Raw genomic sequence first — 17,034 nt, 5'->3', positions numbered from 1 at the left:
AATGTCCAACCCTGCAAAGCCCTTTAATTTCACCCTATTCGACACCAAAACAGACATTCCTCCCCACATCTCTGTGTATGTCACTACCTTCGCCTCACTCTTTCCTTCCATCTCCCCTTTCCCTCATCAGTCTCTCTTCCTCCCTCATTTTTAATGATGGAGTTCAGATCAGGGGCTCTGTGAAGCAGACATGAGCACATCCCTCCAGAGGCCCAGGAACACTTGAGATCCCTCTTACTGGAAGCTTCTCATTCAGCAAGAACACAGAGCCTCTCACAGCACACATGATGTCCCTGAGATGGATGAAATGCCAGTATTGGGGAACGATCACGTGTACCTAACCGAGCACATCAGTTCGGGGGAACATCACGACACACACACACACACAAACACACACACACACACACAAAAGTATTTATAGACTCTAGCCACTACAGGTTAACCTGGACATGATGTACCTTTGTTAAACATGTATGAATGAATCACTGTCACTTTGAATCGTCTTGAGTGATGGTGTTGAAGTGTGACAGGCCATGCATATACATGCATAGGTATGTATAGGTACTATGTTCACGTCTTTAACTTGCTTATATCATACAAAGCGCACTGCAGCCTAGTCAGACACAAGGCTGCTATTGTGCAGCTGGATGGACTCAGTGGTAATTGGTGGAGGTTTGTAAAAGGGCAAACCGAAAGGGACAGAAGAAGAAAAAAAAAGCATTACTGTAGAAACTGCTACAGAACAGTATTTTATCATTCAATGCTTTCAACAATTGCAGACATGTAAACTAGTCACGGAAAGTTTTGACAGGTAGAGAGGTCAACAGAGATTGCTCACAGAGGAAATCTGTAGAAGAGCGTGAAATGCGTGACTGCGTATCCTCGTCATCCCTCCTCCACACACACACACACACACACACACACACAGACACACCTCCCCCTCTCTCTCTGGGCAGCATGGATAATTCATCAGTGTTTGTGGAGAGCGGCTGTGGCGGCCCACTCCTGCCTGTGCTAATTTCCACAGGGACTCCCAGGGACCACTCTGCCTCAGAGGGGAATTAGAACACAGCCACAGAGAGGAATTAATCACAGTCTTACACTGGTGGCACCTACACACACACACACACGCATGCACACACACACACACACACACACACACATACACACACTGACTTCTTCCCCTAGATCAGAGCAGTGCAGTAAGTGTAGGTTTTGGTGATCAGCCGTTTATACTGTTCATAAAAGTTCTCCTTCAGCTCTTGTCTTTTGGTGCCGGGATACAGGGGAGGACATGTACAAACGTATATATTTACACACAAAAACATACATATACTGACACAAATGCTGGGTGTGCAGAGCTACCCCTGTAATTCCCAGTTGACGTGGAGATCCAGATGGGGTGTGTGTTGACGTGAGTGTGTGTATGTATGTGTGTGTGTGTCTTCAGGGCTCAGGCAAGCTGCAGGGTTATGATATTGATCTAGAACTGAGTGGGCCCCTGTGGACATACTGGAGGAAACAGAATGTCAGGAACACGTCTCTGCTGAATTACTCACACCCCGTGTGTGTGTGTGTGTGTGCGTGTGTGTGTCAGATTATCAGATACTATGGAGTATAATCTCAGTGGTCACCACAACGAAGGTTGACAGTGACACCATCATTTCATTGAGATCCTTCAAAGTCCTTTCCCCCAACATAGTAACAGTCAGACAGTGTCTGTTGCAGGTGAAACCACAACAAAGGTGAAAACATTCGCTGAAACATCCACGTGTGTATGTGTGTGTGTGTGTATGGATGTGTTTAAATAAGTGTGTTTGGGGTGTGTGTGTCTGTATGTGTGTGTTTAAATGAGTGTGTTTGAGGTTTGTGTGTGTGTGTGTCAGAAAGATCATCTTCTCATCTCATCGCCAGTACCTACTGCAATCTGCTTGTCTGTCAAGGTCAGTCAGACTCTACTGCAGCTATTACTTAAACCATCTGGCCCCCAGGCAGTCTAGCACCGCCCCAATCTCAACCACAACCTCCCAAATCTTGCGATCCATTTTTGTGTTAAAGCCCCTTCCTCCATCTCTCTTTCTCTCCATCCTTTCTCTCTGCCACCTCCAACCATCCTATCTTTCCTCACCACTCATCCACCGGCCTGTGTGTCTCCCCCCTTCCATCACTTCATCATCTCCATCGTCATGGTTCATCTTTCCTGTTATGTCCCATCTCACGCTCCATCTCTCCCTCTTTCCCTCCATCTTTCCCCGCCTTTCTCCCTCCATCTCTCCCTCCTCCTCTTTCCTCTGCTCTCAGCAGCAGAAGTGATCTCTCAGTGCTCTGAGTGAGTCAAATCTCCATTCTCATAGCTGCCTTCAGTTCTCCAGGACATCAGAGCAGTGGGAGAGCTGTAGAACTCCACCAGAAGGAAACCTCCTGCCACCCTCCTCAGACGCTAGAAGAAGTTCTGATTTCTTCTGGGCTGCATCCTGCTGTGAGGCCTGGGGTGAGTGGTGAGGATGGTTTAGTTTAGCTCAGTGGAGTGTGTTGTGTGTGTGAGAGAGGCTCTTCCTACAGCTCCATCCCTATCTCCTACTCTTCATCAACCCCCTAAAGATCCACTCCTACCATATCCTACTCATTATCACCCTCTTCCTACAGATCCACTCCATCCCACTTTGAGATCAGACAGGACATGTTGCACCACAGACAGATGAAACTCGTCCATTATTAAGCACCAGTTTATTGGTTTTCTATAAACGTAGCAAACCCACCAAAGAGGCTCCTACATACAGGTTAATTATTATATCAGGTTATGGGTACAATACTGTCAACTTTGGAACGGTTCCACGGTGGAACATCACGTTCCTGGATCATCCATCCCCGCTTTCATGTCAGTTCTCTGAGGTTCTGCTGTGTTTGATGGTCAGCCTGGAGAACATTATGGACCTCAGCTTCAAAGGCAGGAATACACATTCCTCTCATCTCTTTCCATCACACGTACACACATAGGCTTCTACCCCCCTCTTTAATTTGTAAAGATAAAGAAAGCAGAGTTCAACGTGCCTACGCAACATCCACCTGTCCACGCACAGAACACCATCAAAATTGCCCGAGGAGTAATATTAAACATAAAGTATCTGCCTTGTGTGAGGACCGAAGATGTTTCTGAGAGAGAAGAGGGAGGGGGAAGAACGAGAGGGGTGTGGGGGTTGACAGAGAGGGCGGAAGAGAGGGGGGGAGTGAGAGAGAAACGGAGAAAAGGAGAGAGACAGAGAGATTGCAGAGAAAGACAGAGAGACAGGGAGAGAGTGGGGAAGAAAGAGGGAGAGAGACCGAGAGAGAATACTCTCCCCAGGTGCTAGACTTGACGATGATTAAAATAACTAAATAGAATTGATCACCTAAAATCTACTTTATTTTACATAATAAGCATCTTTTAGTATTTAGGTACCAATCGATGCCTGTATTGGTCATTTATAAGCCATTCTGAATAATGATCAATTAAACACACCACAACTGATCAGTGAGGCAAAGCTAAGCAGAGGCAGAAGGATTGGCTCTCCCCGCAGTGGCAGCATTGTCAAGCTTGCAAAAATGCTAAACAAACATTCAAAGAAATGTAGCCGCTTTACATCAGTATGAAATATGTTGCTATGTACATAAATATTCATATGTCCGTAGGATAGTATCTTGCAGTCTCCTGTAGCTTTGTGTTGTTCCTAACGTCAGTACCTGAAACAGAGGTACTGAGGTAAGGCAGAGTCTTGGAGTGAAGCTCTGGAGTTTTGGGGTTCTCTGGAGTTCCAGGTTTTGTGTTAGAGGTCTATGATCTCATTAATATTCTTCTCCCAACTCATGGCTCCTACTCAAACTCCTCTTTGAGCAGTGAGCAGCGAGAGAAGAAGTATTGAGGAAACAGACAAGGTTTCGCTTTCTTATAGAACCCTCTCTCTCTCTCACACTCACACACACACACACACACACACACACGCTATCACACACACAAACAGCAGATGCACCCGCGCACACACACACACACATAGGCCGAGAGGCGTACGGAATGAGATAGTCTCTCAAAGACAAAGAGAGGAACAGGGAGAGTGTACGTGTTATGTACAATACATAAAAATATGGGAGAGAGCGTTGTGTTTGGAACCGTACATAAAAAAAGATAGGTTTCTAGCAGACTTCAAAGCTGCTGCGCTAAACATGCAGCTGAAACATGCAGCTCCTGGTCGATACAGTACAGAGACATTTATTAAAACAAGTGAGCGGAAAGTCAATAGAGTGTCATTAGAACGTTTGATCGTACATGTCAGGTTCCCCTGGGTCTGAGTGTGGTTATATCCATGGTAACAGCAGCATCAGAGAGAGCCAGGGTAGCAGGTAAGGGGCATGGCCAGACAGGTGGGCGTGTGCTCTGAGAGACTCCTGATTGGCGTCTTCTCCGTTGGGCGTGGCGTGAACGTTGACCTGTGGTTGGTTGCGGTTGGAACACATGTCATAGAGGTTTCCGGAGAACTGCATCTTCTTGGACTCCTGGCGGAGCGACTCCCAGACGGACGCCGCCTCCTCGGGGCATTCCGCCATCGCCAGGTTGGCACAGTCGTGGAACTCATCCCAAGACCTGCAGGGGGCAGCAAAGGGCAGGAGGGGGTAGGATGGACACAGTACAGGGAGAAGAGAGAGAACAGAGAGGGGGAATGTTAGGAGAAGGGAGGTTAGCGCGCAAATCTGCCTCAGTCTTGACTACTGTGGAGAAGGAAAGAGGGGTGGGGAAAGGAGAGTAAATGAAAAGATTAAAGGAGGAGAGGAGGTGGAGAGGAGGTGGAGAGGAGGATAAGAGAGGAGGAGAGGAGGGCTGAGTGGGCAGAGTGTGTCTGGACCTGGGCCAGATTTTAAACACTCACCCTGATACATCTGCTAGGGGGCCGGGGGCCAGGAGGGGGGGGGGGTGCAGCTGTTTACCTGTTTACCTCAGACCCTTAGGACTGAATCAGTGTATGTGTGTGTGCATGTGGAGGATAGAGTAGCCAGCTGTAGAACAAAGTGGAAGCTAAATGCAACTCGGTAAAGTCCTTGGAGAGACAAAGCCAACAGGAGGGGAGGAGAAGAGGAGAGAGAGGAGGGGAGAGGAGATGAGAGGAGAGGGGAGGGGACAGGAGGGGAGGGGAGAGCAGAGCAGAGGAGGGGAGAGGAGAGGAGGGGAGAGGAAGGGAGAGGAGAGGAGAGGAGAGGAGGGGAGAGGAGGGGATAGAAAGCCGCTGGTGCAGCCTTGGCCTACATGCACAGCTACTGCTATTCAGGAGGGACATCACTGTCCCTGATACACATTCTAGGAAAAGGGACAGAAGTGTGTGTCAGTGTGCGGTGTGTGTGTTTGTGTGTGTGTCAGTGTGCGGTGTAAGTGTGTGTGTGTGTGTCAGTGTGCAGTGTGTGTGTTTGTGTGTGTCAGTGTGCGGTGTGTGTGTGTGTCAGTGTGCGGTGTGTGTGTGTGTCTGTCAGTGTGCGGTGTCTGTCAGTGTGTGGTGTGTGTGTCAGTGTGCGGTGGAAGTTTAAGTAAAAGTTGGATGAGGTGCAGGGTTAATAACACCTGGAGGAATATGAGACATACAAGGAGAGTGCTGTAGATCAGGACAGTCTCTCTACTCCTGCCTCCTGGCTTCTCTCTCCAGCCTCACTTGTCTCTCTCTTTCTACCTGTGTCACACACACAGACACTCTCACACACGTACACACACACACACGCACGTACACACACACACGCTCCCTTGAACCTAATTGGGCATACTAAGCTGCAGATGAGTTGTGCAGCCCGACTAATAATCATGTTACGTCAGTGGTTACTAGTGGTTACTAAAAAAGAATAAACGAAAGAAAGAATAGAAAGATAATGGAAACGCTCCCAAATCACCAGCGGGAGAGGATGTGACATCACAACAAGACAAACGATCGAGGGACGTATAAATAGAAGAGAGGAGATGGATAGAAAGATGGATAGAGGGGCACATTAATAGAGAGGGCTTCTACATCTTTAATTAACATCCCCTCCCCAGTCAGAAACCGATGAGGGGGGCGAGCAGGCGAGCCCAAGGTGAGCTGATCGAGGAGAAAAGGCTGAAGTCCAGATGCTTGGCTGGACAGCGTGTGAATGCATGGGCTGGGGGGCAGTGCTGACCGGCAGATGGAGTGGATCTCGTGAGCGTTGTGGTCTTTGTGCGTGCTCTCTGACAGGCTGTCCCCCAGGGTCAACAGGCACTGGGCGAAGCCCTTGTAGATGGAGCCACACTTCCTGGAGGAGAACGCTGCACTGGGGAGAGGAAACACTGCACACACACACACACACGCATGGACACACACACGCATGGACACACACACACAACATACGCAGTATCGGTAAGTACCAGTTCCATCTCCCCCCCGCCCCCCCATCCCCACCTACAGTAGACTAGTAGTCACAAGCAACGCTCATCTGAGGAGTACCAGGTGAAGCATCTCTGTGGCCTGGTGAAGCAGAACCAGTTGAGGTCAACAAGTACATCATTACTAGTTGAGGTACATCATGTAAATTGGGTCAGACAGTGAATCACCATAACGCTTCCGGCCTCTAGGGAGCGGCTGATTAATATTTAATGGGACAGACTCATCTGCTGCCCGCCTATCGATCTCAGACCGCGTTCAACAGCAGGCTTCAGTTAGACTCAGGATTATTGGTTTCACTCATCTCTATCAAGCTTTAATGAAGACCTGGAGCGAGATAGGTGGAGAGAGAGAAAGAGAGAGAGAGTGGTGGATAGAGAGAGTGGTGGATCGAGTGGAGAGAGAGAGAGAGAGAGAGAAAGAGAGAGAAAAAGGCAAAGAGAGAAGGGTGGAGAGAGGAGAGGATGGAGGGAGAGAAGGATATTACTGTAAAAAAGACTTATAAAAGGATGAAAGGCTGGATGAAGGGCAAAAGGAGGAGAGGATGGAGAGGAAGATACACGGATGAAGGGATGAAACCGAGTTCCAGAGAGGAGGCTTTTTTTCATCTTTAGTTGTTTTTTGTCGTAGTATTGAAAAAGTTCAACAAAGAGAAAACAACTCGGAGCTGAGTGGGGCCAGAGGAGGCTGGCTGGTAATTTGAGGGAATACTGAGTGTACCTCAGGGAGACTCTGGACTGTGGCTTTCAACTCTGAGCCTGCTGCCCTGTCTGAAGACAAGCAGAGCCAAGCCTGTGGACAAGCCAGGATAAATACACACGTGCACACACACACACAGAGACACACAGAGACACACACACACACACAGAGACACACAAACACACACACAGACACACACACAGACACACACAGAGACACACAAACACACACAATTAGGAAGCTGGAGGAAACGGCCACACCCTGAAACACCTGCAGGTTTTTAGTAGATGAACTTGAACTTGGGTTGATGTTCAGAACTTAGTTGTGATTACAGGAGATGAGAAAGGAGAGGAGCGGAGAAGAGAAGAAAAGAGAAGAAAAGAGAGGAGAGGAGAAGAGAGGAGGAGAGAGGAGAAGAGAGGAGAAGAGAGGAGGAGAGAGGAGAGAGGAGAAGAGAGGAGAGAGGAGAAGAGAGGAGAAGAGAGGAGGAGAGAGGAGAGAGGAGAAGAGAGGAGGAGAGAGGAGAGGAGAAGAGAGGAGGAGAGAGGAGAAGAGGGGAGGAGAGAGGAGGAGAGAGGAGAGAGGAGAAGAGAGGAGGAGAGAGGAGAGAGGAGAAGAGAGGAGGAGAGAGGAGAGGAGAAGAGAGGAGGAGAGAGGAGAAGAGAGGAGCAGAGAGGAGAAGAGAGGAGGAGAGAGGAGAAGAGAGGAGAGAAAAGAAGAGAGGAGAGGAGGAAAGACGTGAAGTGAAGACAACAGGACACCAGAGAGGAGAGAGTCAAACAGCAGGAGAAGTGAGACCAACCACACGGGAGAGGAGAGACTAAAGCAGGTATCACGTATCCTCCGTCCTGGGGAAGCACAGAACAGCACAGCGTGCTCTGTCCTCCCGCTGTTCCCCTTCAAAAATACCAGAGAGCCTTCCATCGTACCTTCCAAAACAGCTGATGAGGACAGTTATGATGACCGGCGCGATGAGGGTAACTGTAATAAGAGGACTGGCCAAAATGTTCGACACACAAACACACTCACACATGCAGATGTATTCCAGTGTGTGTTTATTTGTCTGTGTGTGAGTGTGTGTGTGTGTGTGTGTGCCCGTGTCCAGGAGTGCTGAGCCTTCAGAAAGGCTGCTGATGTTTGCTGGCTCGCTGCTCCTCATGCCCCTGAGGGAACATGCCACGGCAAATCACACACACTCCTGTTCAGGTGTCAAACACTACACACACACACACACTCCTCTTCAGGTGCCAAACCCTCCTCAAGACTCTGTATACACACACACACACACAGACAGAGATACACACAATCATCTTTTCTGATGTCAGTCTCTCCAAACACACACACACGCGCGCACAGGCTCTTCCCCTGTCTCACATCACCTGCTGTTTACTCTAGAACTCTCTTCAGTGGGCTGCACAACCTGCTCTCTATGCTCTCTTTACCAAGCGCTGACAGGAGCTCTGAGATCCCCCACACACTCTCCATTGTGTGTGTGTGTGTGTGTGTGTGTGGGGGAGAGAGAGAGAGACGCACATAGATGTATAGAGAGAAATAAATCGATGTACAGAGGTAGCGAGAGATAAACAGATGAGGGGAGGGAGGGAGGGATGGAGGGAGGGAGAGTTAGAGAGAAAGCCAGGGGGCAGAGATGGTCTAAGTGGACGGATGTCTGGGGACCAGAGGTACGATACCATGGTAACTTTTACTATAGTAACTCCAGCAAGCTGCATGCCATTGTCAGGGCGACATGGCAGTTAATGAAGGGCCTGGAGGCAGCATTGCGTGAGAGAGACACGGTCCCCACAGCAACTCTCCATGATGCAGGCAATGAGAGAGGGAGGGAGAGAGACAGAGAGAGAGAGAGAGACAGTTTTCATGGAACTGGAGGAAAACAACACCTCATAATTACCTGCAGACCTTTTCCATGTGACTGATCCCAACTTCTCTGATGTTACGTTTTTCCATTTACACCCCCTCACCTCGACCCCCCACCCCACCCCAACCCCACCCACCCCATCCCCCCACACAGCCGTCTCCCCGCACTGGCCCCTCTTTATCAACCCGTCTTCCTAATCCTCAAACCCATCCAGAAGACCACAGAGGATGGGGGTGGTGGAGAGAGAGAGAGACAGAGAGAGAAAGAAAAACATAGAGAGAGAAAAATAGAGAGAAAGAGAAGGTTCTATAAGGAAGCGAATCCTTGTCTGTTTCCTCAATACTTCTTCTCTCGCTGCTCCTTCTCACTCTCACTCTCAAATGTCTCTCCTCCCTCTACTCCTCCAGTCTCTCCTTGTCTCCCCTCTCCTCCTCCAGTCTCTCCTTGTCTCCCCTCTCCTCCTCCAGTCTCTCCTTGTCTCCCCTCTCCTCCTCCAGTCTCTCCTCGTCACCCCTCCTCCTCGTGTCTCTCCTTGTCTTTGTTCAGACCTGCAGCACAGAACCGTGTTATTTTCTCTCAGAGAACATCTGAAGTGCTTCAAGGTCTCTGATGAAGGCAGAGCAGTTATACATATCCGCTTCCCTATTCCATCTTTAGAAGGAATTCAAGCTACTTCACAAACATGGCCGTTTGTTAACACACAAACACACACACACAAACACTAACACACACACACACACGCATGCACACACTCCCAGGGGAGTTCTGTCTGTGGAGATTCAAAGAGGAAAGAGTGCAAACCTCTCAACCCCTAATGCTTACACACACACACACACACTCACACACACGCACACACACACACACACACACACACACACACACACACAGATGCATGCACTCGCACACAGCAGTAACAGCAGTGTGTGCAGATGCTTGATCACGGCAGGAGGATAACCATTTCTTACCGCACACTGACACACACACGCTGGCACACACACTCATATTCAACCGCTCCGCCGGTCGAAATGTTGCACATACATCTCGACCAGCGGAAAGGGTGCGTGTGTCCGACTGCAGACACAAGCTGCCGTGAGAGCAATCAATCCAGCATTATTCATAGACGGCAACGTGCTCGAGGAGGAATCCGTCATCTGTGTGTCTTCCTCACTTTGCTTGCTCACTTGGTGCAGTAAATAGAGAGCTCTGGGTCTACTTAATATCTGCTCTCTCTCTCTAGCTTCTCAGAGCAGTAGATCTGAAGGCCCCCAAACATCCTTTTATGTGTTATCAGAGCTGCGATGTTTGATGAAAGTTGTTTTCATAGCAGGCACATGTGTGGACGTGGGTGCTGTGTGTGTGTGTGTGTGTGTGTATGTGTGCAGTGTAGGTGTGTGTGTGTGTAGGTGTGTGTGTGTAGGTGTGTGTGTGTGTGCCCACTGCAGTTGGTTTGACATAAATTGATCAAATTGGGATTCAGAGCTGCTAATGACTAGGCCTCACTTCCTCTGACCGGTCGCCTAGGTTACAGATGTGCAGATATTAAAAGGATGAAGAGTCTGAATTTGTTTCTTCTAGATCATCTTTCTCTCTTGCTCTCATCCTCCACCAGTCACTCCTCATCCCTCTTTCCTCATCCTCCTTCAGTTATCATCCCTCTCTCCTGCTCCATTCCTCCAACAGTTGCTCCCCCCAGGCTGCGAGGTGGGAGGAAAGGGTCTGGGGGAGCCCAGTCCAGACGCATATGTGTGTGTGTGTGTTAACGTAAGGGTTGTGTCAAGGAAGGAGGAGTGTGTGTGTGTGTGTGTTAACGTAAGGGTTGTGTCAAGGAAGGAGGAGTGTGTGTGTTAACGTAAGGGTTGTGTCAAGGAAGGAGGAGTGTGTGTGTGTGTTAACGTAAGGGTTGTGTCAAGGAAGGAGGAGTGTGTGTGTGTGTTAACGTAAGGGTTGTGTCAAGGAAGGAGGAGTGTGTGTGTTAACGTAAGGGTTGTGTCAAGGAAGGAGGAGTGTGTGTGTGTGTTAACGTAAGGGTTGTGTCAAGGAAGGAGGAGTGTGTGTGTGTTAACGTAAGGGTTGTGTCAAGGAATGAGGAGTGTGTGTGTGTGTTAACGTAAGGGTTGTGTCAAGGGAGGAGTGTGTGTGTGTGTTAAAATAAGGGTTGTGTCAAGGGAGGAGTGTGTGTGTGTGTTAACGTAAGGGTTGTGTCAAGGGAGGAGCAATGTTCTGAAGGAGAATGACTGATGGAGTTATTTGAAGAAGAATAGGGGAGGGGAAGAGAAGAGAGGGGGCGTCTATCTCTCAGGTATCAGGCAGGATCATCTGTCAGGCACAGCAAAAGAGTGTTGAGGTAAAGTGAGGGGTATGTGTGTGTGAGAGTGTGTGATGATTGTTCTCTGTGATTTCCCTGGCTGCAACTACTCACACAACCCACCCCAGTATACCCCACTCTCCTGACGACACACACACACCCACTCATCCCCATGGAACATAGGAGTGATTAAAAACATCTTTAATATGATCTGTAGTCATTGGGGATGAGTGTGTGTGTGTGTGCATGTGACATGAGAAAGCTATGGCGGTCCCAGACACAAAGAAATCCCACTGATGCCACTCAAGAAGCTAATCGTTCTGACAGAAAGCTTTTAACGCTCACTTCCTGTTCCATTCAGCACCTCATCTAGTCAACATTCTCCTGGAAAGAACCTGAAAATAAACGCAAAAACACACTCACGCACACACTCTCACACACGTGCGCAAACACACACGCGCGCAAACACACACACACACACACAACCTATCCAGGCCTTTCTTCCAACTTTTCCCTTTCTACTTTTCTTCTGCACCTCCTACAGGCTAATTGGCTAGTTTGATCTTGGGTCTGTCTCAGTTCCACAGTGTTTCTCTCATTCAGCGCAACAACATGCAAATGGGTTCCTCAAAAAAATAATGACTGCAGCTCCTACCCACATTACACAAGATGGTGATCAGGGGGTTACTGAGTAATGGGAGGATTATGTAAAACCCAGCAGGGGAATAGTACCTAGTACCTGCTAGTTTGGTGTCAGGGAGTTGACTGATGCGCATGTGTGTGTGTTGCCCTGTGAAGGGAGAATCCAGTCATCTGTCGAAGCAGATAACCACTGTCAATCAACCTTAGTCAGCCTGACACTCAGTGAAGTGCTTGATCAGATTTCGGTCACGAGAGTGACGCCAGGATCCCACATGGCCGCCGATGGACACCAGACGTGCATTATTCAACTAAGAGACTGGCGAACACAGCCACAATGGAGCCCCATGAAAGATTCAATACCAACAAAAAAAAAATGTTTACCGAGCTGCTGTTATGTAAAGCTATAATCCAGAGCTCACCAGCGGAGGAAGAGGGGAGATAGTGAGTGAGGTGTGGGCATCAGGGGAGTGGCTTTAAACATCTGACTTGCTGTGTTCTTCCCCCTCTCCTCTCCACGGCCAGGCTAAATGCGGAGTGTCCAATTGATCTCCCCCAGGACTCGGGTGAAGACAGAGCAGCAACATCATTGAAGCAGACACATAGCCCTGACCCCGCCGCCCTTTTAATGAGCTTTTATTGACTCCAACATCTGCAGTTTCTCTTACCACTTATCACAGTTAGATCGGATAGACTATACACTCTTAACCAATTTCTGCGAGATAGAACGGAATCCACGCCCTTAATTGATCCCTGTAAAAAAAAAACAAAAAAAAAAAAAACAAGGGTATCCACACTCTCAACCAATCCGTTAGCTGGGGTGGAATCCACACTTACCCAATTACAAAGACAAGACTTCCTAAATCCCAGCCCTGTTATGGCTGCTGCCTTCACTGTCCCTCCTCCCTCCCTCCATCTCCCCCTGCCTCTCTCTCTAACCTGTAGGCCTGAGAAGCAGCACACCATGACCCACAGGCTTGATTTTCTCCTTCCTTTGATTCTTTCAAATCATTTCTGTCCAAAAACGCATCCGGTGGAGACTCCTGGCGATACGTGAGCTCGTTTCGCAACCAGCTACCGCATTCCTCCTGGACCCTCTCTCTTTCCCACGTCTCTCCTCCCCCCCGCCCCCCCGCCCTCTCTTCTACCTGTCCTCAGCCCCGTTCAGAAACGACCACATTCACAGCTCTCTCTTTTCTTTAGCAGATCAGCAAACATGGAAGCCATCCTCTGCTATGTGACCTTGGACATTTCCAAGACCCTTGGCACTCATCTTTCCTCCCACACACACACACACACACGTCAGCATATAGACGTGTGAATATGCATACACATACTCACACACACACACGCACATACACACAGTGTTATTAGAAGTCATCAGTGTTAGAGGACAGTAGTTCTTGTGATTGGTCATGAATATTCATACTCAGTCTTTACTGGGGGTGGTGAGTTGAAGGCAGTCACGCTCCAATGCTGCTCCATTTCCGTTCATTTGTTTAGGGGCCCCTTCCTTCACATAGCCTCAGTCACTGTGGAGGTGTGCAGAGGGGTCTGTGGGAACTGCATGGTGTCTCTAATCAAGCAGTTCTCAGGTGTGGAAATTTGATTCCTTCCCCCACCTTCTCTTTCTCCTCCTGCCTTTTCATAGCCTCCCCCGGTAGTCTCTCTCATAGCTTCCCCCACAGCCTCTCTCATAGCTTCCCCATAGCCTCACACCTCATCTACCTCTGCCTCCCCCACAGCCTCTCTTATAGCCTCCCCATAGCCTCACACCTCATCTACCTCTGCCTCCCCCATAGCCTCTCTCATAGCCTCTCTTATAGCCTCCCCATAGCCTCATACCTCATCTACCTCTGCCTCCCCCATAGCCCTCTCATAGCCTCCCCATAGCCTCATACCTCATCTACCTCTGCCTCCCCCATAGCCCTCTCATAGCCTCCCCATAGCCTCACATCTCATCTACCTCTGCCTCCCCCATAGCCTCCCACCTCATTTACCTCTGCCTCCCCCATAGCCTCTCTTTTAGCCTCCCCATAGCCTCACATCTCATCTACCTCTGCCTCCCCCATAGCCTCTCTTATAGCCTCCCCATAGCCTCAAACCTCAGCTCCCCTGCCTCCCCAACAGCCTTTACAGTTTCTACATAGCCTCTCCCGCTGCCTCCCCCTTCCTACCTTCTGGAACGTTAATAAGTGTAAAGTCTTGAGCCTGTGAAGTAGCAGATTAACAGACAAACAGGACCAGAATACCTTCCCCAGCAGAGAGCTGTTCCACACTGGGTGCCTCAGATAATTGGGAGGTGTTGAAGGAGGCCAGATGATGTGACTGTGAGCAGGCAGCTTATCCTTGGAGGGTGGTGGAGGATGGAAGATGTGGGGGGTGGTGGTGGTGGGGGGGCTGGACAGGGGAAGCAATCCCCCATTAATGCCTAACCCTGCTTTAATGAGGACAAAAATGTCTTGAACTGTTGTACAGTATGTAGATACGCAGTTAAAACCCACTGTCAGGTCAGACCTGAGTAATAGTCTTTATACAGAGAATGCTTCCCTAACTCACTGTGTGCTGGCATAACACAACATCTGTCTCTTTCTTTCTTTCTCTCTCTCTCTCACACACACACACACAGTTTTCTAATGAGAAAAGGGCTGAATGACGTCCAGTGTTTCTGCATCAGATCCGTGAGGTTATAGACCATTGCACATAGTTTTCTCACTTGCGTCAGGCTGCCCAGTATTATAAGAACCTCTTTGTTTCCATCTGTTTCATGAGTTTTTTTCATTTTGAAAAGGAGCAGATGTGTCTGGGACTGGGGATGCTCAGCTGGGACCAAAACTGACCCAAGCTCCGCTGGCTCCGAGGGCACCGCATCCACACATCACGCCGCAACCCGGGCGACCCTCCAGAGGCTCCGCTGGGGGACAGCTGTGGTTCATTCATGATTTATTTTCATCGGCATGTTTACCTCTTAACGTCCCGTGGGGAAGGCACTTACATCAGCACCAAAAACCGCACAGAGAACTGAGGGTGGAGGGTGTCGAGCAGTAGTGATTTTAAATAACTTAATAAGGGCATTCACGTGCGTATTATGCCTCACATTCCGATTTCCCAAAACGTAAATATGTATTTAAGCGTAAAAACGGTAATGACGGACAGTAGCGCGTGTGGACCCCCGAAGACGAAACACGTCTGTGTGAAATTAAGTTTACTATAGGGACCACATCCGTTTAATCACTCGGATCATCGAGACTACATCATCTACCATTCACTACATCACTGCCAGTAAATATTAAGAGATACAGAAAATTCCAGAAAATCCACATAAACTCGGCAGGAAAAATGACGTTGACAAATGCTTGTGTAGTACCTACATACAAGAGTTTTAACTTAAGTAAAAAAAAATCTGATATTATGCTACTCGTCGGAGGCAGTCAGTTATTGTGTCTACTATTATTGCAGTAGGGAGTAAGGACATGCTGGTACTTACTTAGCTGAAAAGCAACAGGCAACAGGAGACATGCGTAATTCACGAAGGAGGTCATCCTGAGCACGAGCCTTGTCCAGTGTAGCCAGAGAACCGGGTATCCAGATATCCGAATCCGTTTGCTGAGTAAGCTACCGTTCAGCTTGAGCTACCTGCTCCGCTCAGCAGTCCGACGGAAGGTAGGTGAGATAGTCCTTACCACGCTCACGAGGGGGATGAACGCCGTACTCCGGTGTGTGAGTGCGTGTGTGCGTTTACGCAGTGGGCGCGATGAGGGAGGGTGGACAGGACACGTGTAGACCCTATTTCACAACTTCCGTAATTGTTACTGAAAATACGCAATCATCGTGGAAATCTTCTTCCTCTGTCCAGGGCAACAGCGCTAAACAAATGGCGCAAGCAACGAGCAAGAGTTATTGTAGCGTACCGGGCTGTTCTTGTTATTCCAAAAACAACCATATCTGTCGTTTCATGCCTTCCCTGTTGATGGTGAAGTTCGACGAAAATGTATTCAGCCTATCCGGCGGGATGAAGGACCACACTTTACGAATAAAAAGGGGAGCACTTAGCGTAAGGGGTCCCGTTATCGTCCACCTAGCTCTCGACGCTCTTGAGAAATGTTTCCAAAAGGTCGTTATAATACAAATTAAAAACGTTATGTCACAGCATTGTACTTTAATATGTAGATACACACCTATATTATAACATTCCAGTTTTGAAATTCAATCAAGATATGCCTAGAAATGTTACTTTCCTGATTTTAGGAGTTAGCCAGGGGTCCCATTATTGTCCACCCGATCACTTTCAATGGAGAAATGTCAGTTTGACGCTGCGGAAGGCAGATGCTACACATACGGTTTGAGAGCGTATTTACATACTCAATTCTCAAAGTAAGAAGCTGTAATTTGGTGTGCAGCAATATAAAATGTGTACATATAGATGAGTCACTTCTTTCTTTGCTGCTGCATATCTTCTTTAAGAAATTAACGGAAGAAACGGTTGTGGATTTATTTGTTATTTTTTTGTGACAGAGTTTTACTCCACCAGTCTTGCAACGTCAGCAAATGTAATTGCTGGTAAATCTGAGCGAAGTTGTGAAGACTGAGTCTCGGATCCATTTTATTCTGATGTGTTGACGCTTGACAGGACGGTTGGCTTTTATCTTGACAAGCGGTCATCGTCTTATGTTTGGTGCACGCCCACGTGCGTAATTACGTGCACTCGGGTTCTTCTCTCAACGGTGGAGACCCACGGAGCCCGCTGGCCACGAGAGAATGGACATAAAACATCCAGTCATGTCCTCATCACACGCTTATAAAACAAGCCACACACAGACACGTGCTGAATTGAACAAGTCTTTTTTTTTTTTTATTCCAAAAACGGTTAAGGTAAAAGAAATTCTGTAAAATGTACAACATAACAATCCAAGCACAGGAAACAAAACACAAAACAGAAGCTCAATCTTTCAGAACTAGAAGAAAACAGGTTATGCTGTGTAACTGTAGTATAGCGTATCCGCAAGCTACCCATGGTCTGTGGTTGTTTGACTCAAACCGGAAGAATGAAATTAGTAAAAAGAAAAAAATAATAAACTTAACGAGAGAAACAGGAGAATTCAACCAGT

At 48.3% G+C, this 17,034-nt stretch overlaps 1 protein-coding gene across 1 annotated transcript; it reads right to left on the bottom strand.

The window, feature by feature from the left end:
• Positions 1 to 3,385: 3,385 nt before the first annotated feature.
• On the bottom strand, positions 3,386 to 16,051 carry nrn1la (neuritin 1-like a). Its single transcript, XM_084672672.1, has 3 exons — positions 15,414 to 16,051; positions 6,166 to 6,313; positions 3,386 to 4,615 (listed from the first exon to the last, which is right to left on the bottom strand). The coding sequence occupies exons 1-3, from the start codon at positions 15,466 to 15,468 to the stop codon at positions 4,330 to 4,332; spliced, it is 489 nt and encodes a 162-aa protein (XP_084528798.1). The 5' UTR covers positions 15,469 to 16,051; the 3' UTR covers positions 3,386 to 4,329.
• Between the last annotated feature and the right edge of the window lie 983 nt (positions 16,052 to 17,034).

This window comes from Hypomesus nipponensis, chromosome 14, assembly GCF_054491055.1.
Source record: "Hypomesus nipponensis isolate SF chromosome 14, ASM5449105v1, whole genome shotgun sequence".
In the NCBI taxonomy this organism is placed as follows: domain Eukaryota; kingdom Metazoa; phylum Chordata; class Actinopteri; order Osmeriformes; family Osmeridae; genus Hypomesus; species Hypomesus nipponensis.
This window is presented reverse-complemented; position numbering and strand designations above follow the sequence as displayed.